A 24089-nucleotide genomic window follows, 5' to 3' on the forward strand; every position below is an offset into this window, starting at 1 on the left:
TTGTTAAGGCCGTTTTGACGGTAACAAGAGGGCTTCATACATTACAGTTTTCTGATCTTTTTTTGGCGTAAAAAAAGGTCACTTTAGAGGATTTTTAAAAAAAGTTCATGTAAATACGAAGTTTTCTTTAACAATACAGTGCAGACTGTGCAGTAGCATTTTGGGAAGGTATTAAACTGTCCGTATTGTCAGAAATCTGTATCAGAGCTTTTTTGTTGTGAACGGTTCAGCAACATGGTGGCCAGGGTCGAAAAGAGGGAAGGAAAATTAAAAGTAAGAATGTTTCTAAACGTCTTCAACTGCAAAAAATGGTAATCTCACGAATTCAAACGCTTTTTAAGGTTTTGTTTAAACATATATAATATTATTATTATCCTACTCACCAGTATCGATCCAATTACTAGTGCTACAAGCCTACAACTATAAAAACTGGGTAGCCGGTGCCCAGTTAAATTGTCTGAGCCGTAAATTACATGATGGAGAGCGTAATCGAAGTTAGTTATATAATTATCTGGTAGGGCCATAACATTTAACAACGTTACAACAATCACAAAACATTCTAATACAGTATTAAAAAGTGACAAGAGAGTTAATAAAAGAAAGTAAAAGAGATTTGATAGCAGTTAGCAAGAGTACTCTGTATCTGTAGATACTTTGGTTTTACATATTTCAACACAAACGGAAGCCTCGCGCGAAGCGCGAACCTGACGAAGTTTTTTGTTTTCAAGTTGCGTGAAATTCAATAAAAATTAATTATTATTATTTATTTATCACGGATTATTCGGAGTCTTGATTGCATCCGCATCCGATCCGGTCAGATGCACATAAACTCCGAAACCACTCCTAATCCGAATTTTCCAGAGTGGACTCCGTCCAATCCGATCCGAAAATCGGAGTGGATACGGAGCGGTTCGGATTTACCAGTCCGGTGCAGGGCTCTACTGGACAGGTACGATTGTACTGGTACAGTATATCAACTGCCGTCCGTCGTTCTGTCAGCTGCTCGTCAGACAAGCGCTCCGCTCACAGTTTCGCCATATCGTACACGCCAACACGGTGCTTTTTTATAAAAATTATTGCAATAAATTGGTCTTTATTCAATAAAATATCCGACAATAAATAATCAACAGGCAGAAAACTTCTTGGAACAAAGTTAGGCCATGGCATAGTGCATACAGAGTGCACGAGCACGACACAACAGTGCTCACTGTCTTACCGTGCTTCGCAAAAAAAACTATATTAAATAAGACCGGAAAATTTACACCTGGAAACCAAACGAAACTTCGTAAACCGATACTTATCATTGAACAGGTAGAAATTTATCTTCCACAATTTTCACAATTAAACATTTAGCCTTAAAACAGCCCAGCGGACTTCTTCAGAGCGGTTCGTTTCCAAGGCGGAAGCTGGCTGAAGTCATTGTATGACATGCGGAATACTGCGCGGAAATCCTCTTCGTTAAGGTAAACCTGCAGCGTTAACGTTCATGTAATTTTTAAAGCTTGGCGATCAATTAAAACTTTACAGCGAACATATATATAAATTCTTCAGCAAATATTTTCATGGCCTCATAAAAAATAATTTAATAGTGGTACTCGTGGTCATTTTTAACCTCTTTGCTCTGCGCGTCCACTCCCTCCGGTAACTCTTCCGATGCCATAGAACGCAGACGACTTAAAGGGAATTTTGGTACACCACCAGCGCTAACCTACAATAACGCCGCAGCATAATTATACTTGTATCTGTTACATTTAGGTCTCTTTAATAGGCAGAAAGTTACTAAACGGAACTTTGAGTGTAAGTTTAGTAACAAGCTAGTTGCAAACATGTAATTAACAGAAATTAGCAAAAAAAAAGAAAAGACCGCAGACTTTCACAGTACAGAGTCTACAGACTAATATAGATACATCAATGAGATCTTCGCAACGGAGTTACGGAAATCACTTCGAAGAAGCTGCGCTACTGCACAAAAATTACAGCAACACTAAACTTTTCTGCAGAATGCTGTTATACACGTTGCAATGGTCCGTGGTTAGCTCGACATACAGTACTCGTACCTGTCGCTCCAAATTAATATTCACGGGAGCACTTCCGCTGGGAACGGATCTCTCTCCATCCGCTGGTCGCTTCTAAATGAAGGCAATTGCTTTTTCAATCGAAGTGTTGTTATGACCTTTCGAGAGAACTCATAGAGCTTTTAGTTACCGTCCAACGCGAATTGTCCCAAATACCAAAAAATCCAGAGAAATTCGGCGGCTCATAACCTTGTTTGATGCGCATAATCGGTGTCGAATCATCGCGCCCCATTGGATCCGTACGCAAATAATCCTATTCCAAATAAAATAATCTCTCATGAAACTTCGAGTGGTCAAAACCATATATACAGCAGAAAGATGATTCACCTTTGCGATTTCCTCGGCTTTCTTTTTTTCTTCCGCATTTGCACCATCACCAATCCACATGAAAATGGCATCACCCGTGTCCAGCAGCATCACATCGTCAGCAATCAAGTCGTCCTGGTTGAAATCCACAATTTCCTCCACGCTGAATCGTCCGCTGGCATTAGAGCAATGGAACAAACGTGGTTTACGTTCTGGGGCCGCTTCTTGTAGGCGCTTTTCACTGGCATACGGCTCCTTCCCACCAATAGCTTCCCAAAAATCCGGTTTTTCACTGCCTTCAAAAATCATCACCGATTCGCGTGGCGATTTGCTAGCGATCAGTTTCGCAGCTTCTCGCTCATCACCGGTTGAGCCCTGTTAGATATATGAAACTGGATAAAGTAGATGCACAATAGCAACATAATGCTTTTACTAATGCACAGTAGCAACATAATACAACATAATGCTTTTTTTATGCTAAGTAAAAGCATTATGGTAGCGACACTTGAATGCAATAATTCAAACCTCAAAGCTGCATCAGTAATATAAAAAATGTTTGCAATCGGCAATGGTAGCCAAAATTAAACCACAAAGGTAGCAGTTAACGCAGTAGTTGCGTGAAAAAGTAAATAACGCTGCTTCAAATGCGGACACTTTTTTGTGCGTGCTCACCTTTCCAGCCCAAATATACACGGATGCTTTCGTGAACAAGACAAAAACATCATTGGAATTTAGGGATGATGCTTTTCGTGGCACCTCGATGGCTTTCGTATCGAACTTTGAATAACCGCGAACATGCAGCAAGAAGGTGTCCTTGACGCCCTGCTCGTCTTTTTGGTTGCTGTTGGCGAAACCACTTGCCCTACCACCCTATGCAGCAAACATTTTCGTAACTATGTTTCTTTCGTTGCCGCTAAGAAAACCCGATAAAAATAACCACAGAAAACTTAGTCAACTCACCTCAAAAATCACCATTTTTCCCTTGAACATGGCCATGAAATGAGGCGGTTCTTTGCCCTGGACGACACGCACTTGTACCGGCTCGCCTGCATATTGGTCATCCATCTCAATGGTTTTCAAAGCCGCTGTTCCCTGCTCATCCGCTGTAGATTTTGCCCCAATCCAGTAATATATAATGTGACATTCTGCCGATCCCCGGAAATAAGTGTACAATATGACGTAGCAATCTCCTGCATAGAACGCGCCGTAGTATTTTGGGTCGATCGGCTTCAGGTCAAAGTTTTCCGCCCGCCAAATCTGTTTTGTTCCGGATCCATCGTCCACCATCTGACTGCTGGCTGCCAAGGCGGGATTGTCGTGCAGTGTAGAAGCATCGAATTGGGTCTGAACTGTTTGAGCTGAACAAAAATAATATTTTTTTTAATGAAGTTCACTACTAGTACACTAAAATTTAAAAAGTAAAATATTATGTTAATGTGAATGTACAAGCAGTCTGCTGACTCTGCTTCCACGTACCGATTCGGTTAAATGAATGACCTTTGCTAAGACCGGTGCCGGCAACCTGGTGCTTTTCATGCCAACCCTTAAATAAACCTTTAAATTCTACTGGTTCGCCACCGTCGATAACGCGAACAATGGGTGTTCCAGGAGGATATCCTTTTTTGTTAATGAACCCCTAAAATCCAAAGTTAAACTGCAAGGCTAAATCAAGTAACCAGCACTGTTTTACAAATAATCACCTGTGCGTTACGCATCGCTTCAGTCCGCTCGGTTTTTGTGGCCTTCTTACCGATCCACACCCAAATACCATGCTTCTGGTTGTCAATGATGAAGCTGTCCTAGAAATATCGAAAAATACTAACATACTGCTTCCAGACAAACTATTCCCGGAAAAACGCACATTCTGATCCAGGTCCGTCTGAAGCAAAGGACCGTTTTTTATTTCCACAACTTCGAATGTGCCATGCGCATCGGAACATCTGGTAACAAACGGTTTCATTTATTTATATAGTGTTAGCGCCAAAATATGGAACGTTTCGATCTCCGCAACAGATAGGGCGTGCTTTCACCAACCGGTAGAGCTTCAGCTGTTCAACGGAAAGTCGTTCATGGGTCGCATCATCTTCATCTTTCGTAGCGGCGCCTAAAGCTTTTTTGTCCAATGGCAAGAATTCGGAAAAGGCCTTAAATATGATACCGCAAAAAGTAATTACAAACCACAGTAAATCAAAATTAAAATTATCTTGCAAGTCTTTATTACACTATTATCTTATGAAGTTATCTTGCATGAGTTTAATTATCTCTGATGAGTAACGACAAACATATTTCTGGTTTTTTGTATGCAGTACCTCCTTTTCATCGGATGGCAAGTCGTTTTCTTCGCCATCCTCAACGGTGACAATTTGTCCACCACCGCGCTCCGTTCGGATCTTCTGCGTCAGCTTTGAGCCTTGCATTTTTTCGTAATTGTTGGCGCTCTTTCCATACCACACAAATTGTATATTTTTGGTGCTCAGTACAAACACATCGCCTTCATTCATAGACGACCAGGAAATACTGCGCAACTACAGAAATATGAAAACTGTACTGTAGTTCATCTGGGCAAATACTTTGTTGTTGTGTCTAATTTGTCGATGCGCATTTTCATCTAAAAAATACCTCGCGGAAGATTGGACGTCGCTTGCCCTTCACTTGATATAATTTCGGTTTGATGGTCAACTCCACATGAGAAAGACCGGAACCGACTCCGCCTTCCATGTATCTGAAAATAACCGTTTAAAGTTTCTGTTAAGTAACGCCTTTTAATTAAGAAAGTTTTGCCAAAGGGAGGTCAGGGAACACCTTATGCCACCCGGAAAGTAGCCTCGGAAGCGTTCGGACTCCGAGCCCTGCACTTCGCGATGCTGAATCGGCGTGCCACCCAGCAAATCATCCAGTTCCACTGTTTTGATAGCCGAAACGCCCGCTTCGTCCTAAACATCAACATTTGTTGAAACTCAGAATTTTAACGTGCATTAAATATGACATGTCCGCCATAACAGTACTGATTTAATTTAAAGTTTTCTTAAATTACTGGGAACGATAGCGGCTTCTGACAACGTTTAAGGTGAAATACAGTACACGTACTTGTGAAGCATGCTCTCCAAGCCAAAAATGGATTCGCATATCCGGAAGACCTCGTATTTCCCGGGACTGTTTTTAAAAAAATTATTAATTTAAAATTTTGCGTCATTGTGGTGTTTCTTACCTTTACGTTAATACCAGGCGCTTGGGAATTATCGCAAGCCTGAAATAAAGGAAGTGCCAGATATTCGACGGGCTACGCAGTGGTCAACAACGCTGCACGATACCGAAAATATGATGTAACAATCTCCACTGTAGAAGCTGCCATATTGCTCCTTTGGGACAGGGACAAGCTGCAGTTTCTGCGAATGCATTGTAAATCACAAAAGTTAGTCTAATAATAACAATTGTCTTAACCGTTAACGTTAGCAATAAATTGTAGACCCGTCAAAAAGCATTACACAATCTACCTTGTACAAAGGAAGCTCAAACCAAAATCCGTACCTCTACACGCCAGATGAGAAATGCTGCGTGTCCTTTTTGAATGGAGCGAAATGCCGGATCGATGACAGGTACATCCTTTTTGGCTGGAGCGGGAGTTTCGGGAGCCATCTTGAATGCAGCTGTGCACACTGATAAACTGGAGCTACAGTTAACTACGAATCACCTTCGCCCACAAAAAAACACAAATCCAGATAAGACCGTGCACTGCGTGCTGCAATGGAACAGATGCTTGGTTCTGCTGGGCGAATACTATACTGACATGTGAAATCTGTTTTACCGTCGACAGCATAGCTTTCTCTTTGCAGTCGATTGTTCAAAAAGTGTTATCAGTGCTTCTAATGCGAATTATCTTAAATCGTATTGATGTGTATGTACTTGCATATTGCCACCCGCCACCGGTATATCCCGTCATTGTTAATCTTACAACTTCCAACAATAGAGCCATCTGGTTATCTTCGTCTTATCGCAGTACAGAATACACACTGTTTAGAGCCCGATATTACCAAATTCTTCGGTCAGGCCTTTGCAATATTTGTGCGTCAATAAGCGTTCAATTTATTGTAACTGAAGCATTCGCAATTTGCAACAATTGGGCACAAAGTCTAGGTACTGCACATATGCGGCAAATATTAAAATATCTCCAATTTGAACGTACGCCGCATAAACAGAAATGCCCAGAGTGGTGTAAACAAATATCCATATTGTAAGTAAGTACACTATGCAATAAATGGCCGTTATTACGAGTACAGTACATGCAAAGCATACAATTAGAACACCCATTAATATAACTTTTACAAATTATATTTGCACACTAGGCTCAATAATTTCAGGCTTCCACTATAAACATACAATGTTTCCGAATGTTTAAAATCGAAGCTCACGTTATAATTATTGTCAACGAAAGCGATACTTTTGTGGGTGTCAACATTAAAGTTGCCCTTCTTTTGTCTCGATCTCATTTGCATCAGCGCTGCGTGCCAGCATTTCCAGAACCTTTTTGCCCAGCTTCCCATGAACCAAACCTTCATTCTCATCCTTCTCGTTTCCTTCTTTTTTATCACTCACATTGACACTTTCCTGAAAAACTTTTCCACCACTTTTATCACGAAATACGTTCAGCTTCAGCTCATCACAGCCCTTCTCCAGCGTGCACTTGCAGACATTAGCGAACAGCCGTTTTCCAATATCTGACTGGCGATAGCCCGGCTCGACGTAGATATCCTCCAACAACATACTCTTTCCCTCCCAAGAAGAATACAAAAAGTGATACAGTGCATATGCCACAATTTTGCTGCTCTTCATTTCCTGCGCGACATGCGCGAAAACAACGGGTGCATCGCGCCGGCTGGCAGGGAAAGCGTCCAGCCGGAGACGCTCTGGAGTAATGGATGGTCCACGCGGAAATCCCAGACTACGGGCGAGTTCGTAAATGCGAGCACAAATTCCATCGCAGTCTTCGGGTATGGCGGGTCGCACGTTGACGATAATGGGACACGCCTCATCCGGCTTTGCAGTCACCGACGTCATCCATGTTGTAGCATTTGTTCCATCTGAATCTGCCGTATTTGTACTGGACAGAGAAATGCTTACAGGCAGTACTAAACCTAACGGGGAGGCGAAAGTGCTAAACAAAGAGGTTAGGGTACTGGGATATGGGATTGTGAACTGCGGAAACAGGGGAACACCTATGCCTTCCTGGGAAGAGGTCTGCGGAAGCGTCGGCTCGGGAATCTGCAACCAGCAACATTACGCAAAAACATAACATGCAAGGCCAACGCAAGGCCAACGGATTCGGTAGAAATGTACGATACTCGTACTTCTATGCAGGTTACAGAATATCTATATTCAGAGGTGTTAATGTTAATATGTAAAAATATATATAACTCCGTGCCGCAAAAGTTGTAAACGAAATACCTAGTAGGCTTGTACATAAGTACTGACGAGTGAGTAGTTAATGAAGGAACGTATATAAATACTATATATCTATATACTCATTATACTGTAGACATAAATCTTGTGACACATATTATAATGTGACATATTCGCAACGAATCCGGTGCATATCTTAAAAACAACCTAAATCGCAACCACCAACCTTTTTTTAACAACCTAAATCGCAGATAAAATTACGAGTTAATAAACTTAATAAACTTATATAATAATCGGTAATAAACTTCGTAAATTCGAAACTTCCATGGCTGACGCACGACAAAAACAACGAAACAAGCTGGTCCCGCAGTCGCACACCGCATAATCGTTCGAGTTTCATTTTTAGCGGCGTTTGTATTTCCCTATTACAGTAACGCTCACGCGTGCCGTACCGGTGCGTTACTCTGTGTTCCAACCGATCCTTTCAGTCGTGACTTCCGGGCTTCTCTTAAGCGACGAGCAATTGTTGAGAACCCAATCTTACCAATGGTTTTCTCCAGTTCGATTTTGGCTGCATTCTTCGTGAGGTTCTTGTTGTTCTCGAATAATTCCAGAATCTGTTGATCCTGTTCCGGTGTCGTTTTCCGCTTGCAGCCCATTTGTCGAGGATTGGCAGGTTCTCCTGATTCGGGGTCGAAATTTTTCATGATGTAACAAACCCAACGCTTGCTATGACCAAACATAGCTCCGATGGTAGTGTAGCTTTCCTTCTGAGATTGGAGCCGATGTACAAGCTTGGCAACTTCTGGACTTATACACTTCCTCTTTCCCATGATGTTACAGTATTGTTAATAAATGGGGCGCCGGCCAGTGGCCATACGAAATTTTCAAGGATGAGTGACGGTACGAAACTTTTCGTTACAGGGGAGTAACCACTTTAATGGCAACAGCGCGAGGAACCCCCTGAGTTATTTATTAGTCATAAATATTCCGACACCCGTGTCCGCCGTATGTGTAGTTGTGTACAGGCGAAGTCGAAGTATAGTTCCCAGCGACACCGACTTAAAGCGCAACATGCAACAGGACTTTGACTCATAAGTGAGTCACAGTAGTAGTTTTGCCGTTTCAGGCTTTCGTTAATTATCTTTAGTATAGTTTAGTTTTTTCTCTTTAGCGTTTTTTTCTCACTTTTTGGCGATAAAGTGGTATACCTGGAGCCAGGAGGGATCACATTCACAGCCATAAATAACTGTTCGACGACGGGCCGTTAATTCGTGTAACTTTATTACCTGGACGCCATAATAGCCACTAAACGCATGAAAGGTAAGGAACGGTTACGAAACCTCCCACTGGAATACGGAATCGTACAGCGCGTAGTAAGCTGTCTTGAATGATTAGTGGACGAAAAGGTTTGCGAGAACTCTTTTTGACACACGATTTGGCACTGGCCACTGTTTACTTTTTCCATGCGTGTGTGTGCCGTATGTGTGTGGGAGATAACCATTACCGTTTGCAAGTGGCTCTTTGAAGTTAGAATAACTTGTCATTCCTGACGATGTAGGCTTTACAGTTTACCGAATGACGTTTTAGGATGAAATCTTGATTGCGGAGGCCCTACAAACTTGAGGGAAAACGGTCAGTTCTTATTGACGCTGGGATTATTGTGTTAACAAGGGTAAGCTAAAGAAGCTCGTTTAAATTTTGGTTTTTTTGCAAAATTGCATCACACAGCCATCGCATCTGGCAAAATACTTCGCTGAAGTGGCCACGCTACGTTTTTTTTATTTTGCCTAATTTCTGCTTTTTTCACAGTTTTGTCACTTTTGTGCTCCCCCAGTCTTTTCGCTAGAATGTTATGTTTGACTCATTTTTGTGCCAGTTGCTGAGTTCCCTTGAATGTTATTTTGCAATCACAGAATAGTAGTTTTATTACTTTTGTAACTCGCTTTTAAACATGGGTGCAGTTTTGGAGGTTTGTTTACAAAGGTGAACAGCGGCTTGAGCCAGGCTTCTTAACTTTTGTTTATACGTCTCCAGATGATGACGCGTTGATAATGTATCGCATTTTCATTTTATGCAAAAACTATAATAACCACTATAAGGCGTTAAAGCGCGTAAAATGTACATACCAACTGTACTTTGAAAAGTGGACGAGCGAATTTGATATGGTTGGCGACTTGTGATACTTTGAGACTATTAATCCGATAAAATGTTCTGTACTTTTTCTATGAATTATCCGCTGGATTAGATTTGTGAACAATAAACCTAATTCATATTCGCATAGCACACGATTACATAACGACCGCATTAACGCGGCACTTGAAACCGAGCGAAATTGGGTGCCGTTTTGTAAACGATAAACAAAACTTCGATAGAAGTATGCATTTTTCACTTTTAGTGCGTTTAGCACGTGGAATTTCGTAATCTCAGCACTCTACTGCGGCGCCGTTGAAGGCTGATTAAGTAGAGAACTGTCAAGTGCAAACCTAGTTCTGATTTTTCGGAAACCGGGATTTATTTGGCTTGCTGTTTTCTGTTCACTGTATTTTTGCTCGCAGCAGTATTAAACCATGGCGGATGATCTGGATGACGGTGAGCCTATCGAAGGGCTTAGCTTTTGGGAGCCAGGCGGCTACAAACGGACAACAAAGCGAATAGCCGACGGCTATCAGCTCTGCAATGATCTGGTTGAGATGGTTCAGGAGCGTTGTGAAATTGAAGCAAAGTATGCTGCATACATGAAAAATTGGTCGAAAAAATGGAATGCGCAGATCGATAAAGGTTAGTCATGCTGGTCGGGCTTGCCGCTGTTGCTACAAGTTTCGGTATGTTCAGTCTGCAATTCTGGCAACACAGATTTCGCAGTTTATAAAATTATTAAATTTTTGTTTCAGAAAAATCGATACATAGTTGTAGTTTTCTGAGTTTACATGATACACATCGTGTTGCAAATTTTGTTCGTGTCAACCCTTTTTAAATCTTTTCAGCAAAACGATGTACTCGTACAGTCGTACTAAACTTCAAGTACCATAATAAACCAGACTGCATACAAGTTACAAATATACCACTGACTTCTGTTTAATGTTTAATGGTTGATAATTTTCAGGCCCGGAATATGGATCGATGGTGGGCGCGTGGAAAGCGGTTTTAACTGCTGCTGATCGGGATGCGGACGAACATTTGAGTGTTAAAGAAAACCTTATTAATACTGTGCAGGCTGAGGTTAAACGCTGGCAGAAGGATAACTTCCATAAAGGTATGATGTCCCTACATTTTAAGGAAAAGAAAGACATTGACGAGGAATTCAAAAAGGTATGGGGTGAGCTTGTGTGCTTGTAACTGTAACTTCATCTGGAAGCTTACTTTTAGTTTTCGATCTGCAAATCCTGTAGTACATTTTTAGGCCCAAAAACCGTGGATCAAAAAACTGAAGATCGTTGAAAAATATAAGGCGGAATATCACAATATTTGCCAGAAGGAGCAATCGGCAATTGTTAGAGATAAGAACTCAAAGGGCGACCCGGCTATTTCCGAAGATCAGGTACTGAGAATGTGGAACCTAGGTTTTATCTACTAGATTGCTGAATTATTTTTTACAGCGCCAGAAAATTGCTGATGAAGTTGCAAAATTGAGCAATCTAAAGATGAGCGCCAAAGCCAGTTACGAGGATGCTCTTCGCGATTTAAATAGCTACAATCCACGATATATGGAGGATATGAAGCAGGTGAACGAGTCTGATGTAATCGTACTTTATAGACAAACATCTCGAACTGTTGGATGCGTTTTACAGGTGTACAGTAAATGTCAAGATATGGAGAATCGCCGACTTGAGTTCTTCCGGGAAAGATTGCTGTCCATACATCATATAGTGGACTTGTCCAATGACATGCAGTAAGCAAATAACAGTCCTGCTTTGATAAACCTGTACAAATATGATATGGATGTTGATTCACTACGGTGATTTTGCTGTGTAATAAGTTTGTCTCGTATTTAAATCAAGAATTTGAATACTTAACTATGGCATTTATATTCTATTGTTTATTGTTTAACATTTTGGTTTGTCGCGATGATAGCACCTTTTTGTCGAATTCGAAATGATGTCAGTCAGCTTCATGCACCTTCATGGTGTCAGTCAGCTTCTTTTTTGTTCGAATAGATTGAAGCAGATTTTTGTGGATTACGTAATGGGAGTTGAAGCTGCAAATGCTAAAAACGATTTGAAATGGTGGGATATCCAGCGAGGCACCGATATGCCTATGAATTGGCCCGAATTTGAAGTACGTACATTGTATTGATTGTAATAATTATAAGGGAGGTTGCTGTCAGTAAAGCCGTAAAAACATGTCCGAAGCAGCTAACTGTTTGCGGTTTTTTTAAAGGAATGGAGCCCGCGGTTGGCCGAAATTAGCAGCAAAAATCGTTTTGGTCTGAAAAATGGAGACTCTTCTACAATATCGGGAGGCACATTTAGAAAGAAACCTGAAGAATCCATGTCCACGACATCTGTCAGCCAGACAGCGTCGACGATCGGCACCGCTAGGCTGAACGGTGATGCAGCTGTACAGCAACGCAGCATGACTGCGAGCCGTGAGAGCATAAATCGGCATTCCAACTCGAGGTAAACACTACGATTGAAGCTCTTTGCTGATCACAGCAGAAAATATGCATTAGCAATTTTTCTAATCGCTACTTGCTGCTAAGTTTAGCGGCTTTGAGCTGTTGGCGCATGATCGAGTTTAGACTACCGGTGTAAGTCAGGGTGTGGCGTGGTATTTGGGTGTCTCGGACTCAATCCGGAAGTGTTCATTATCTTGGTGTACATTGGACGAGTATAGGGAATCTCTTACTTCTACTAATCCGTTCGGCGATGAAGACGATGATGATCAAGATGGTGCCAGGCAGGCGCCTCAGAGAGAGGGGGGACAAGTTTCTAGAATTACTCCAGTGGCGCCGAGACGTGGGACCAAAACGAACCTGATTGAGAAGTATATTGCTCCTGTGGAATTCCGGCCTAGTAATCAAACGTAAGTTCTGAAATCCCCTTTCGATAAAATATCGCAAACACGATCGTATTACCGCCTGGATAACAACCGTTACTGTTATGGTTTGTTTTCAGATTACACCAAATACTCGAAAGAGAAAATGTGTCATCACCGGTTATGCCTGCAGCCGTAAGCTTCTCCAAGTTGACTGAGGAAACTCGCGCAGCAGAAGAATATAATCCTTTCGATGATGAGGACGATGCACCGGAGCCCACCCCAGTGATTTCCCATTCAAAAGAAATTATGAATGCCAGCACGGAGAAAGAATATATAGCGGTGCTTTCAAAATGAATCCTGTAGATCGATCTGTTGCCTCCTTTTTCTTCGCTGCACAAACAAAATGTGTAACTTGCTCTGTGTTACGATGACATGTTATTTACATTTTGAGTGTGCCCTCGGTTGACACAGTGTAGCGTTAAGATTGCTTTTGCTGGTATCGAATATATCGATCATGCGTGAACAGCATTCAAGGTGATTTTTTTCCCGGTGGCTTGCGCGGGATGGACTAACGCTTGTGTTCTTGCAGTTTCGAAGCTAACCCCTTTAATGAAGATTGGTCTGAATCCCCTGATGCCCTTGATGACCGTAGCAAACCTGGTGTTAAAGTGCGTGCATTGTATCCTTATGGGGGAGAGGAAGCCGATGAGTTGACTTTTCAAGAAGGTCTGTTATTAATAAATTTAAGAATCCTAGAGTTAATCCTAGAGTTAATAAGTTTTATATTTTTGGTTGGAAGTTCCTACACCAAGGAGTCGTGCAGATGTTACATCACTTACACAGTTACACTTAAGACATTAGTCCATTAATATTAAATAGTACTCTGTCCGCGGTAAGGACAAAGATAAACATATCTGAGTTGGAGTTTGACAGTTGGTTACTTGGATGACCGATTCTTTACTTATTATGAAAAATTATTATAGATGGCTAAAATACAAACAATTTTTTAAAGACAACATTCATTTGAATTTTTAAAGCTACTTTACGGTGTAATTCTCACAACGATCGTGATAAATTGACAATTGTGATCGTTAAAATTGTAATTGCGAATAGATTTTTGCCTTCACTTGCCATGATTTGTAAGTATCAGTGGACTATTTTCTCTACATAGGAGATGTGTTTGAAAAAATCGAAGAGCGGGATGAGCAGGGCTGGTGCAAAGGACGCAAAGATGGCCGTATCGGACTGTTCCCGGCAGACTATGTGGAAGCGATTTAATCGACTTCTCCATGGTTGTAAATGGCCGGTGGAATATCGGTTTATATGCTCAAAGAAAGATTTTTTGCCTTATTAATCGCTTTTCGAACGCGTTAATCTTCCATTTTTGGATTCCGTACAGTAATGTTTCAGTTTGTCTTATATTTATATTTTTGGTAACGTCACGCTGGCTCAGCGTATAGGTTTCGGTATTTTTTCCATTCCATTATGATCCAGGTTGACACTTTGCAGATGGGAGAGTTTACGCTTTATAGGTTGGTTTTTGCTTTTTGGGTAAATCGGTGATAGTGTGTTTAGTGATTTTTCTTTTGCAAATTGCCAGCGATGCTTTTACCTGTTGTTAGAGAAGTGCTTAATGCTTGTGTTAAGTTGCACATGCTGGTTATGGCTCTAAGAGAAATTGAAGCAAGAGAAGATCGGGGAAGAGTAGTTCCTAGTTGTTCTACTGTAGGTAATAAATCGTTACCAGAGCGCTCAAATGTTCAAGACATGCTTTCCGTGGAAAAACTTAATTTCCATACTAGCATTCACACGATATATTGTATACCCAGGGTTGGTATTTCTTGGTAGGTAACGGCTGCCCTTCGCCATAATTTACGGCCCCATTGCACAAGCATTTTCTGTTTTCCAGTTATTACAAGTTTTAATATAACAGAAGCAATAAGATCCAGACAAACATCGCGAAAAGTAAAAACACTCGCAAATCTAACTGATTTTCATTTCTTTCGTAATATCTTGTGTCAAGTGTTACCCAAAGTCAAGCAAACAGATTTCCACAGACGATAACCACTTAGAGAGCAGCGGATTCGTCCACCACTTCAATGCTGCTTACTAGACGGGGAACTCTTTACCTTGCTAATAGCTTGATCCAGCTCGTAGGACAATTCCTCCAACATAACCTTCCCCTCGGAGATCTTCAAAAATAACGGATCAACAGGCTGACGGCGAAGCTTCCGATGCGCTTTCTCAGTAGAGCTCTCGGAACTTGGCGTGCGCTCTTCACCCAACTGAACCGCCCACTGCGGATCGGAATGCTCTAGAATTCTCCGGTAGCGGTCCATTAAGAATGCATGCTTTTGACATAAAAGCTCCAGGTTCTGAAAGATTCCCTCGGGATTGGAGAACTTATCCCGCGGCAAGGACGGTGGCGAGACGGTCTCGCTCAGAATGGGCAACTGGCACTCGGCATCGGAGATCTGGTTGTTCATTTCTTCTTTCCTCTGGCGCAGGCTTCTGATAGTGCTATTGGTTGATTCGCTCAGGAACAGTGTTCGCTTGTAGTCCTCGTTGAGATCGTCGAATCTGACAAAGAGTGCGTCAAGGGTCTCTTCTTCTTCAGTCAACGCCTTGGCTGTCTCCATTAGTTTCCGCTCGTTCTGCATCGCTTCTCGTTCCAACAAGTTGAAGATATCACGAATTTCCGTTATCCCAATATCGACAGGAAGATTTGCCATGGCGTGAAGCAGAAAACGCAAGACGAACCAATGAAATAAGCTGTAGACTGAGTGTAGAATACTGACTAGTGAGTAGTGAATGAGAGGTAAGAAAACTCACGCTTCACTTTTCAGGCTCCCCTTTGACATAAAAAAATCGTGGTTAATATTTTATATTATTTTATCACTAGTGCTCATAAGAATGATAAGATTCTACAAGATAACAAGAACTTCGAAAGTTACCATAAACAAAAAAAATTCTGAGTAGGAAACATAAAGGATCAGCCCATTTTATCCAAATCTGGCCATATCCGTATATTGCGATTTTACCAACAATTTTAATTAGATTACTAGAATAACAAATCGTAAGAAACAGCTTGTAAAAACCTGCTGCGACACCTTGTCGGCGACACGACTGTTGGCTCAGGCTCACATAATTTATTGCTGTATACAAGTACTGTACTGATCGTGAAAATTATTTGATATGATTTTCAGTACAGTAAGTACAGTACTTTATTATGATAGAAAAATAGTGTGAGTTTTGTATACCGCCAAATAAAAAAAGTAACAAGTACTGTACAATTGCATTGTACTGTACTTGTACATGTACAATACTGATGAATTTCTATAGAAGTATAAATAGAAGTATCTATATTACTTATACAAATACTTAATAATTATAATATCGCGGAAATGCAGCATCTATCCTTGGCACGATGGACGGAGTGGATAGTTTAAATGAAGTTTTGCTGTTGTTAATAATATCACGTGTTCATTTTTCTTCCACCTGACCTGTACGTTGATTATTAATAAAGAACCAGGAATATAATATATTATTGTAGACAGTCTTCCCTTACATTTGGTAGTATTGTACGTAATTATTAATTAGTGATTTTTATTTGCTTACTTACGTTTCTTGATTACCTATTTGTTTACTTACTTTTATAGATATCTATAGTAACTTATCCCTCACTTTTATTACTCGTACGAGTATTATTGTTTGGAGCAGGTTTAGTACTATTGTCTTTACTTTTTTGTATTGGTCCACCGCTTCAACCCCAAAAAAATCTCATTCAATGCGTTACAATTTACATAGTTTGTTAAGTACTTGTTAGAAGATAGCGGTAGGCCATAGGTGTATTCACTATATTGTACGAATATCTATATAGATATTTTACGGAGCGGGGATACCCGCATGACTACGCTGTATTATACTATAAAAATTAATAATGCAACACAACAACATAAGTGTACAAGTACATGAGAATTAATCTAGTACGTATGGACATTTTGTTGATAGTGCGCCAGGATCGTCGTGCGGCTAATGGTAGCAGTTGATGTAGTTATGACGAATATACTGCCATTATTTTTGGAATTTGAATGTATCCTATACGCTAAAATATCTTGAGTGCTATATGTCATGCGAAACCGCGCACAATGAGGTTTTATTACATATTAATTTTTCCACAATGTACATAACAGTTAACATCAAACTGCAGGAGTGCCCATACAGCAACAATGGTCTCTTCTGCAGTCAAAATGGCACCGAGCACGTGACCCGCTATGCAAAAATCCGCAATCAAATAATGAAGGAACGTTCATGTCGAGAAACAAGAATCCAATTCAATGGAGGAATCCAACCGTATTCTAATAAAACCAAACACATACACACACACACAAAACACTGTGAAAAAATTAGAAACGAACATTAGTTAAAATGACAGTGCGGAAACACACAAAATGCACTTCTTCCATTACCACCACCGTTTCACCGAAATCACACCGATTTTCAAAAAAACAAAAATAAAACCCGAAAACTAAACGCAAATCAACGGTTTCCACCGAAGTGTCATTCACGAATGAAGCGTCTTCCACAGCTACTTTTTTGTAGCAAACAGGAATAACTGCCAAGGCTGGGTGGGAGCGGGTTATCCGCAGGGCGGGGTGCTTTCCATATTTCGACAATGCCGTCAGATTTGGATGCGAAGTTGAGATCATTCCCGACCGATACATGACAGGAACAAAAAAGCATTGCTTGCAATAATCCGTGTAATAAATCCTCCCCTCGTCCTATGACAACTTCATCCGCTTCCGGGCCGGACCAAATTGGCCCATGGAGCTCTGATGCTGGGCCAGCATACGGTAGGCCAGGTCGATGAGATGCGGATGTGTCTTGGTCATCGACTTCCACTCATTCGTCTCCAAAACCTCAGCATTATGCCTATAATGAGTACATATCAGCCAGCTGAGGACAATGACAGGTTATTGCTGCTACCAGACTCACTCAACGGAACACACACCGCACATGCACTACTGTCTAACCATCGGTCATCAACGCTTTTTTACGGCATCTCACTTACCCGTTGATAAATTCAATCGCCGCGGCTTTCAGCTGTTCGGCACTGTGCATGTCGGCAAGGATCAACGTATCGGTAACGTTTTCAACTGAAAGATTATTCCATAAGGCTTCTTCGCACTGAACCTTTAGGCGATCCAGCTGGTACTGCAACGCAATAATAAACATAACGCTGTAAAACTACGCTAACTGCAGACGAAAAGAAATTACCAGTTTCGGATCTGGTTCAAAATATTATTAACAAGAACACGTATAATGAAAATTAAAATATAAAATTAGTAAAGCAAGTTACTGAGAGTCAACGAACGCATAATTCTGCCTGCAATAACTGTGGCTAGTATAGTACCAGTTATAGTATTGTGTCTACAAGTTTTCAGCCTATACACTGTCCTGTGCAAATGCCAGTGCTCGGATGAACTTCGGTGGTCCGGGGCACAGGCTTCAAGGATAATGCTAGGAGGTTACCTGCGGTCGACTAACGTCGAAGCGGTTCGATTCCGCCTTCCGAGCGAATTTTTGCTAATTTATGTCAGCAAAAAATTATGCACTTCCCACAAATAAAATAGTCGTCAAAAAGATACAAAAAGGGAGATAAATTTTTAAAAAATTCTTACACTTGGTGGCTTTCTACAGAGGCGAAACTTTGAACGCATCTTAAAACGCATGACAACACACCACTGACACAAATGGTTTGGATGTGAAAAAAAAGCAAGTTAACCATGGCTGGAACAATTTGGAATTTCTAATCGCAAGTACCTTATCAGCCGCTGCCAATAAATCATCCGCCATTTTTTCCAAATTTGGAGTTTTTCCAGTGTAAATAAATCTCAAAATCTCTTCCAACACGTCATCGTGGACATCATCAATGCGCACTCGATTTGTTTTGCTCTCTTCCAGCTCATGACCAAACATGGCTCCAAATACTTGAGATCGGCCTTCAAAAAAATGGAATATCCAAAATTAGTACTTAATATAAGCTAACCAAAAATAATTCACATGTCAACTTACAAGAAAGAATACTTTTGTGAGCTTTGAATTCCCGATTGGGCGTAACCAAAACAACATCCGTGAATAGATTATTATCCAAAGCACTGCTAAAATCTTCGGATAGCCGGCAGTCAGGAATTTTAAAGGAAGTAATGTTGCTCACACCCGAAATATTGGTGGAGTCCGAAATGACGCTGACCTGTGTCAAATTCACAGTCAAAGTTAGGCGCAGGAAAAACCAACAACAAATAATGGTAGAATACCTCGCAGAAGAGAGTGAGCTTATCATCTGGCAGTAAACCATTTGCTTCATCCAGTAGGAAATCTCGACGAATAAACTTTTTGAATCCCCAATCTTTGCCTTGAACGAATCGATAAGCACGCTGACTTTCTATAAACGAAAATCACGTGTCCGCAATGCCTCAGGTAAAAAAATTTGGTGCAGTAAAAATTAATAAAATCTTAAGACTCGAACAACATTAGTCACGAGCAAAAGTCCATAATCAAGCAATCGGTTTTACCAAAATCACAAACTATCAGTATCAGCCCGAATCAAGACACTCGCAAAACACTCACCCATGGCCCGCGTTTCTTCGCGTTTAGCGTTAAGGATAGAGAATTTAAATTTGGCTCGCACTTCACTTTTGTTGCACGACACCAGGAAGAGGTACAAGGACAAATAATCCTTGCTTTCATCATCCAGACCTTTCGGATTAACTCTAAGACACCTGAAAAGGCAAGAACGTTTCTTCAGTTCAAATATACGAATAATGATTCACACTTTTGCATACCATTTCAGTTTGTCATTTGCTCCCGCCGAAAACGTGGAACTCTTCAATACTTCTCCCATCTCTTCGCGACAGTATGAAAAATTGTTGATTGTCCATACATAAGAGAATTTTGCCACCTTAATCTGCAAAAGAAAACACCAGATGAGTCTACGATGACAAGCTGATAATAGTAAATTAAGTCCAAACTGCGCAAAATATTCATATTTGATGGTCATATACATTAACTGAGATAATCGTACTGTAGTTAGCGTACGCCTGACTGGTACAAAGTGTATCAACTTATTTGGAAAAAGGAAGTGTGAAAAAGGGGATAACCATACACAACTGGATCAAAGTAACGGGGAGAAAAAACTGTGCGACCGCGTAAACGAGAACGGAGTGCGGCAACAAATGCAGGCCAGCGAACTTTACACATGGATGAGAACGCTTTTGTATCATACGTTAATTTAGTGTACAGCTCACAAACAGCAGCGCTGGAGTTTAGTTCACGTGCAGAGATCCAGTACTTCAGCGTATAATCGCTGTTTCAGTGTTTTCGACAGCTACTTCTCGAAACTCTTTTCAGACTTTCAAATTTCGTTTCAGTGTCGCTGGCACAATGAAAATTTAATGAGTTTAATGAGAAATTAAATGCATTATGCGACAATACTTAATCAAATACATATTTAAAGCAATTTGATGGGTAATCAAAAATTTCGTTCCTCAAATTTAGAAAACTTAAGTCTCAAATAAATCGACTACTAATTTGACAACTAAGTTGCTGGAGCACCGTTGTTTCTATCGGAACATCAGATAACAAGAATAAACTGGCGAAAGTTGGTTATAAAGTAGTTGGTAATAATTAACTAAGAAAATCTTAAAATCTAAAAGGCAAATCTCGGGGTATTAAACCATGGTACAATTTACGTGATAACTGATAATTACGGTACATCTGATCGGATCGAATACTGTACTGTCTAATCTAGATACATTGTTTATTCACGCATACAATAAGCAATAACGTTCGTACACCGGATTTAAGACTCTTATATATTTGCTAATATATTCGTAGTCCCAAATTGCTCGTGTAGTCTCGCACCCCATTTGGAAGGCTTGAACTGGAAAAGTGTGTTACGAAATGAGGAAACCTGACGTTATTGAAGCAGACCAGCGGGTCATGACTAGCATCAAACAACTAACCAAGAGAGTACAATCGTACCATGTCCGTGTCACCGGCCACGGACAGACTCTCATGGGTCTTTTTCTCAAAGATACAATTTCATGCACCACCACACCGCTACCGTCATCGCACGAACACTGCTAATTTTACCATTATTAAATCAAGTACCAAACCACTATACTGCGTCCTAGCCAACTGAATAGGTCGAGCGCCGTGCAAGAAAGGTTTTCCATTTGTACAACCGTCTTAAAAATATAAGGAATCGAATCAATCGATCGCCGCGGATATGAACCGCGTGATCCAAATAAAAATTCAACCGTCGCTGCATGACCTACAGTTGCCATTATTCTAGGATTGTACACAACACAAGACTTAATTTGGCCATTATTAACTTAATATATGCTAAAATTTGAATCTGAATTTTTATTCGAGAAACTGGTGAAGTACTGATTTCAAGCTCGGGGGTTATGGTAATTATACCATTTTCCAGTACACGCAACACTCAAACAGTACTACAGATTATTTAAAATTTCCTGATACTGATAACTGTGACCATTTTAACTGCATCTTGCACAACCGGAAAATCAGGCCAACGTCCTAGTCACCAAACAAACAGATCTTTTAAAATTCTGTTTATCTAATAGGACGGTTTTCGCAAAGGCGGCATAGCGGTGGACCAAGACTAAGTATTCAGATTTCAAAGCTTTAACCCATCGAAGAACTGACCGATCATCGGCATCAAATCGTGTAAAAGCGACAACGGGCAATCGTGCGGTCGCTTCTGAACTGCACAGTTAAACCTGCTATTAAAAAAACTTCTAAAAATGGTGAGATCCAAAAAGAACAAACTATACGAAAGTATTCCAATTCCGCTCGTATATGTTGATTTTAATCGCCCAGCAGTTTCGAACCTGACAAAAATAATTACTGTTGATTGTAAGATTGTAACATCACACTAGACCAGCATCCGTGCGGAATCTCCGTTAGTTAAGCAACAACATTACTGCGAGACGAGAGAAAGTACCGAAAAATATCAAGGTAAAACCAACACTGGGTACGCTAATAAGGCCAAAATTTTTTGAATCCATATTAGTGTCACAGGTTCGTTTGCACTGGTAATCAGGCAATCGTAACAGTTTCAGTTAGATTTGCCCTTCCTTTTGGCTGGCTGACACAACACAGATCTCGATTCGCACACTACTTATATTTTCACAAACTAGCATGGCTGCGCTTATATATCTCTCGCCCTCTCACTCGTCACATAAGAAAATGCTGGCAACAAGGTCCCTTGTAACATAATTAATCGGTGCGTTCAGTCATATGTATAAAAAAAAACAGCACTGACGGCGTAACAGTGTTGGCGCGCTGAAGGTCGTCGTCGGTGTTGGAATCAATTTGTCTCATTCAGCCAGGCCACGTCCTTCTTTCACGGCCATATTACCACATTTAAAGCAGGCTGCTGCTGACTACAGCGGAAAAAAGCCAACGAGGAACTCAAAAATGAGAATTAAAGTCCAACTTCGTAAGATGCTTACGTAGCTGCAATGCAGGCAGCAATAGCGGCGCAAGAGTGGCCTAAGCATTAAAATCTAACAGGCATGTTATAACTTTTTCACAATTGTGAATTGCCCCATCAAACAGCACGCAGTAGAATGCTGGGCTGCGAAAAAGGCGATCACGTAACCAAACGATTGCATCCTACGAGTACTTATGTTGCAGAGGTAGAGATTTAGCTTATTCACAATCGACACAAAATTAATAGATGCAAAAGATATTTCAGTTTTAAAAACAACACCGACTAAAACAAATTCCAATCCTCCGATATTTCCTTTTGGAAAGAATTTCAGACGTTACGTAACCACGTATAGGCTACACTCTATCGCGCGCACAGCAGCACAATGTACGCGTTTGTTACATGATCCAGGGTTTTGGCATTTAATCAAAAGGAGAAGGCAAAGGAAAACCAGCTAATGGCATATCGCACCACTAAACGCCTGGAACACTACCAAATTAAAGCTATAAACCAGTAAATATCACCTCGTTTAAATACTGAAGTAGAAGTATACATAAAGCTGGCTGCTTCTCTCGTCAGGATGAGGTAATCGTTCAAAAAGGGAAAACAAATTTAAAGCCAAAATCAGAATCAAGATGCACGAACTGAAGATCTTCTCGGTGTGATAAAGTCAGAATAATAACGCAAGAATTTCATGTCTTACTTAACTTAAAACTCAACCAAGGACTCATAATCCGAAAGTTGCAATTAAATTATGAACGTTCAGTTGCACTTACGAAGGTTTCACACCAGGACGACCCCAACAATGCCGTGCCCGTGTCGGTTGGGGTTGGAGTCGGGGAGACGCTTCTGGATACACTGGCAGCCATGCTCGACGAAGAGGAGGGTCGTTCCAGCGCCAGGATTAAAAAGGAAGGTTAATACGTCTAAAGTTAATTGTAATCCTCAAAATCCGAACGGGTCACCCTTATTACAGTTTGTCCTTCACTGCTGTCCTCAATCGCAAACAGCTCGATCGTGTGCGCGACAGCCGAATTTCTGCAAATTTGAACCAATCCACAATATGGATCATACCCCTTACTAGGGCATCAGAAAACCTTGGAACGAAATGGTGTAATGGTGTCTTCAAGAAGAAATCCTGCGACCAACATCACAACTTCAAAGGATGAGCAAATCCATTGCATAACGACATAACGTTGATGGCATACAACCCAAATTATAACATCGCATTGGTGTTACATGGGTCGGATTGTCAGGATGATCATAACGTTCGCAGAAGAAAATGTCGAAGACGAAGAAGTGCTATTATAAATCCTGTGACCGTTTAACCTTGGTCAATAATCAGCCAGGATAACGGATAACCACACTTTTGCTGCTTATATGCAGGTTATATTATGTCACATTAGGTCTAGGAATCAAACTTCCACACAGCTTCCATACACCAAAACCATCAGCAGTTTCAAATTCAGCACTCGTCGTACAGCAATACTTTCATATCACATCGATCTAAAAATAGCAATAAAAAGATGAAGATAGTTACATACGCAAAATCTACTGCGGATAAAGAATAAGTTGATTTATCATAGTCCACAGGAGACTCAATTGTAAGTACAATAATAATACCTACACATAATACTGCAGAAAAATCAAGTGGAAATAAAACCCAACGTTTCCAGCGATCCATTCTGCTGCAGGAAATCGGCAGTGCTGCTAGACGACTTGATCACTTGAACAATTTATGTTGATTCCGCGCCCCTTTGAAAGAACCAATCGCCGACTAGACTCTGATGTGCGAACGGTGCGATATGCGCTGT

The 24089-nt window shown here is 40.8% G+C and overlaps 5 protein-coding genes across 13 annotated transcripts; 1 reads left to right on the top strand and 4 right to left on the bottom strand.

The window, feature by feature from the left end:
- Positions 1–1079: 1079 nt before the first annotated feature.
- Positions 1080–6162, bottom strand: LOC129581965 (villin-1-like). The gene is made up of 18 exons (XM_055473293.1): positions 5910–6162; positions 5693–5767; positions 5590–5628; positions 5469–5534; positions 5184–5314; positions 5001–5103; positions 4691–4906; positions 4416–4525; positions 4243–4321; positions 4082–4180; positions 3858–4017; positions 3342–3739; positions 3054–3251; positions 2403–2756; positions 2206–2328; positions 2058–2129; positions 1613–1708; positions 1080–1469 (listed from the first exon to the last, which is right to left on the bottom strand). The coding sequence occupies exons 1-18, from the start codon at positions 6015–6017 to the stop codon at positions 1356–1358; spliced, it is 2541 nt and encodes an 846-aa protein (XP_055329268.1). The 5' UTR covers positions 6018–6162; the 3' UTR covers positions 1080–1355.
- Positions 6163–6334: 172 nt separating this feature from the next.
- On the bottom strand, positions 6335–8767 carry LOC129581967 (diamine acetyltransferase 1-like). Of its 2 annotated transcripts, none has more exons than XM_055473302.1 (2): positions 8323–8767; positions 6335–7640 (listed from the first exon to the last, which is right to left on the bottom strand). In XM_055473302.1, exons 1-2 carry the CDS (start codon positions 8353–8355, stop codon positions 6837–6839), a joined length of 837 nt encoding a protein of 278 aa, XP_055329277.1. In that variant the 5' UTR covers positions 8356–8767; the 3' UTR covers positions 6335–6836. The 2 variants fall into 2 exon arrangements, with proteins under 2 accessions (XP_055329277.1, XP_055329276.1); XM_055473301.1 differs by having other exon boundaries at positions 8231–8766.
- LOC129581966 (protein kinase C and casein kinase substrate in neurons protein 2-like) lies at positions 8326–14460 on the top strand. Of its 6 annotated transcripts, XM_055473296.1 has the most exons (12): positions 8326–8876; positions 8953–9101; positions 9369–9453; positions 10337–10559; positions 10885–11090; positions 11182–11319; positions 11378–11503; positions 11570–11670; positions 11936–12056; positions 12159–12397; positions 12615–12803; positions 12896–13311. In XM_055473296.1, exons 4-12 carry the CDS (start codon positions 10349–10351, stop codon positions 13110–13112), a joined length of 1548 nt encoding a protein of 515 aa, XP_055329271.1. In that variant the 5' UTR covers positions 8326–8876; positions 8953–9101; positions 9369–9453; positions 10337–10348; the 3' UTR covers positions 13113–13311. The 6 variants fall into 6 exon arrangements, with proteins under 6 accessions (XP_055329271.1, XP_055329273.1, XP_055329274.1 ...); XM_055473298.1 differs by lacking the exon at positions 8326–8876 and having other exon boundaries at positions 8897–9101; positions 9369–9413; positions 12896–13312; XM_055473299.1 differs by lacking the exon at positions 8326–8876 and having other exon boundaries at positions 8897–9101; positions 9369–9413; positions 10340–10559; positions 12896–13312.
- Positions 14461–14589: 129 nt separating this feature from the next.
- Positions 14590–15866, bottom strand: LOC129581968 (uncharacterized). The gene has a single exon (XM_055473303.1). It carries the CDS (start codon positions 15488–15490, stop codon positions 14855–14857), a length of 636 nt encoding a protein of 211 aa, XP_055329278.1. The 5' UTR covers positions 15491–15866; the 3' UTR covers positions 14590–14854.
- Positions 15867–16902: 1036 nt separating this feature from the next.
- On the bottom strand, positions 16903–24025 carry LOC129582138 (speckle-type POZ protein-like). 3 transcript variants are annotated; one of them, XM_055473573.1, is made up of 9 exons: positions 23903–24025; positions 23052–23781; positions 19604–19725; positions 19389–19540; positions 19076–19203; positions 18834–19011; positions 18582–18760; positions 17830–17972; positions 16903–17690 (listed from the first exon to the last, which is right to left on the bottom strand). In XM_055473573.1, exons 2-9 carry the CDS (start codon positions 23142–23144, stop codon positions 17540–17542), a joined length of 1146 nt encoding a protein of 381 aa, XP_055329548.1. In that variant the 5' UTR covers positions 23145–23781; positions 23903–24025; the 3' UTR covers positions 16903–17539. The 3 variants fall into 3 exon arrangements, with proteins under 3 accessions (XP_055329548.1, XP_055329551.1, XP_055329549.1); XM_055473576.1 differs by having other exon boundaries at positions 23052–23959; XM_055473574.1 differs by lacking the exons at positions 23052–23781; positions 23903–24025 and adding an exon at positions 22108–22241.
- Positions 24026–24089: the final 64 nt, after the last annotated feature.

This window comes from Paramacrobiotus metropolitanus, unplaced genomic scaffold (assembly GCF_019649055.1).
Source record: "Paramacrobiotus metropolitanus isolate TYO unplaced genomic scaffold, Prichtersi_v1.0 Parri_scaffold0000006, whole genome shotgun sequence".
Taxonomy (NCBI): Eukaryota; Metazoa; Tardigrada; class Eutardigrada; order Parachela; family Macrobiotidae; genus Paramacrobiotus; species Paramacrobiotus metropolitanus.

Bases quoted from the DNA above. Each gene is read 5' to 3' on its own strand.
- LOC129581968 (XM_055473303.1), bottom strand. From the start codon at position 15,490: ATGGCAAATCTTCCTGTCGATATTGGGATAACGGAAATTCGTGATATC.
- LOC129582138 (XM_055473573.1), bottom strand. From the start codon at position 23,144: ATGGCTGCCAGTGTATCCAGAAGCGTCTCCCCGACTCCAACCCCAACC. The intron at 19,012-19,075 runs GTATTCTACCAT...AATTTGACACAG, and splicing joins AGCTCACTCTCTTCTGCGAG to GTCAGCGTCATTTCGGACTC. The intron at 17,691-17,829 runs GTAAGTGAGATG...TACTCATTATAG, and splicing joins GCGATTGAATTTATCAACGG to GCATAATGCTGAGGTTTTGG.
- LOC129581966 (XM_055473296.1), top strand. From the start codon at position 10,349: ATGGCGGATGATCTGGATGACGGTGAGCCTATCGAAGGGCTTAGCTTT. The intron at 11,091-11,181 runs GTATGGGGTGAG...GTACATTTTTAG, and splicing joins TTGACGAGGAATTCAAAAAG to GCCCAAAAACCGTGGATCAA. The intron at 11,320-11,377 runs GTACTGAGAATG...TATTTTTTACAG, and splicing joins CGGCTATTTCCGAAGATCAG to CGCCAGAAAATTGCTGATGA.
- LOC129581967 (XM_055473301.1), bottom strand. From the start codon at position 8,611: ATGGGAAAGAGGAAGTGTATAAGTCCAGAAGTTGCCAAGCTTGTACAT. The intron at 7,641-8,230 runs GTACGGCACGCG...TGCTGGTTGCAG, and splicing joins GAACACAGAGTAACGCACCG to ATTCCCGAGCCGACGCTTCC.
- LOC129581965 (XM_055473293.1), bottom strand. From the start codon at position 6,017: ATGGCTCCCGAAACTCCCGCTCCAGCCAAAAAGGATGTACCTGTCATC. The intron at 5,768-5,909 runs GTACGGATTTTG...ATGCATTCGCAG, and splicing joins TTCTCATCTGGCGTGTAGAG to AAACTGCAGCTTGTCCCTGT. The intron at 4,322-4,415 runs GTTGGTGAAAGC...GTTTGTTACCAG, and splicing joins GAACAGCTGAAGCTCTACCG to ATGTTCCGATGCGCATGGCA.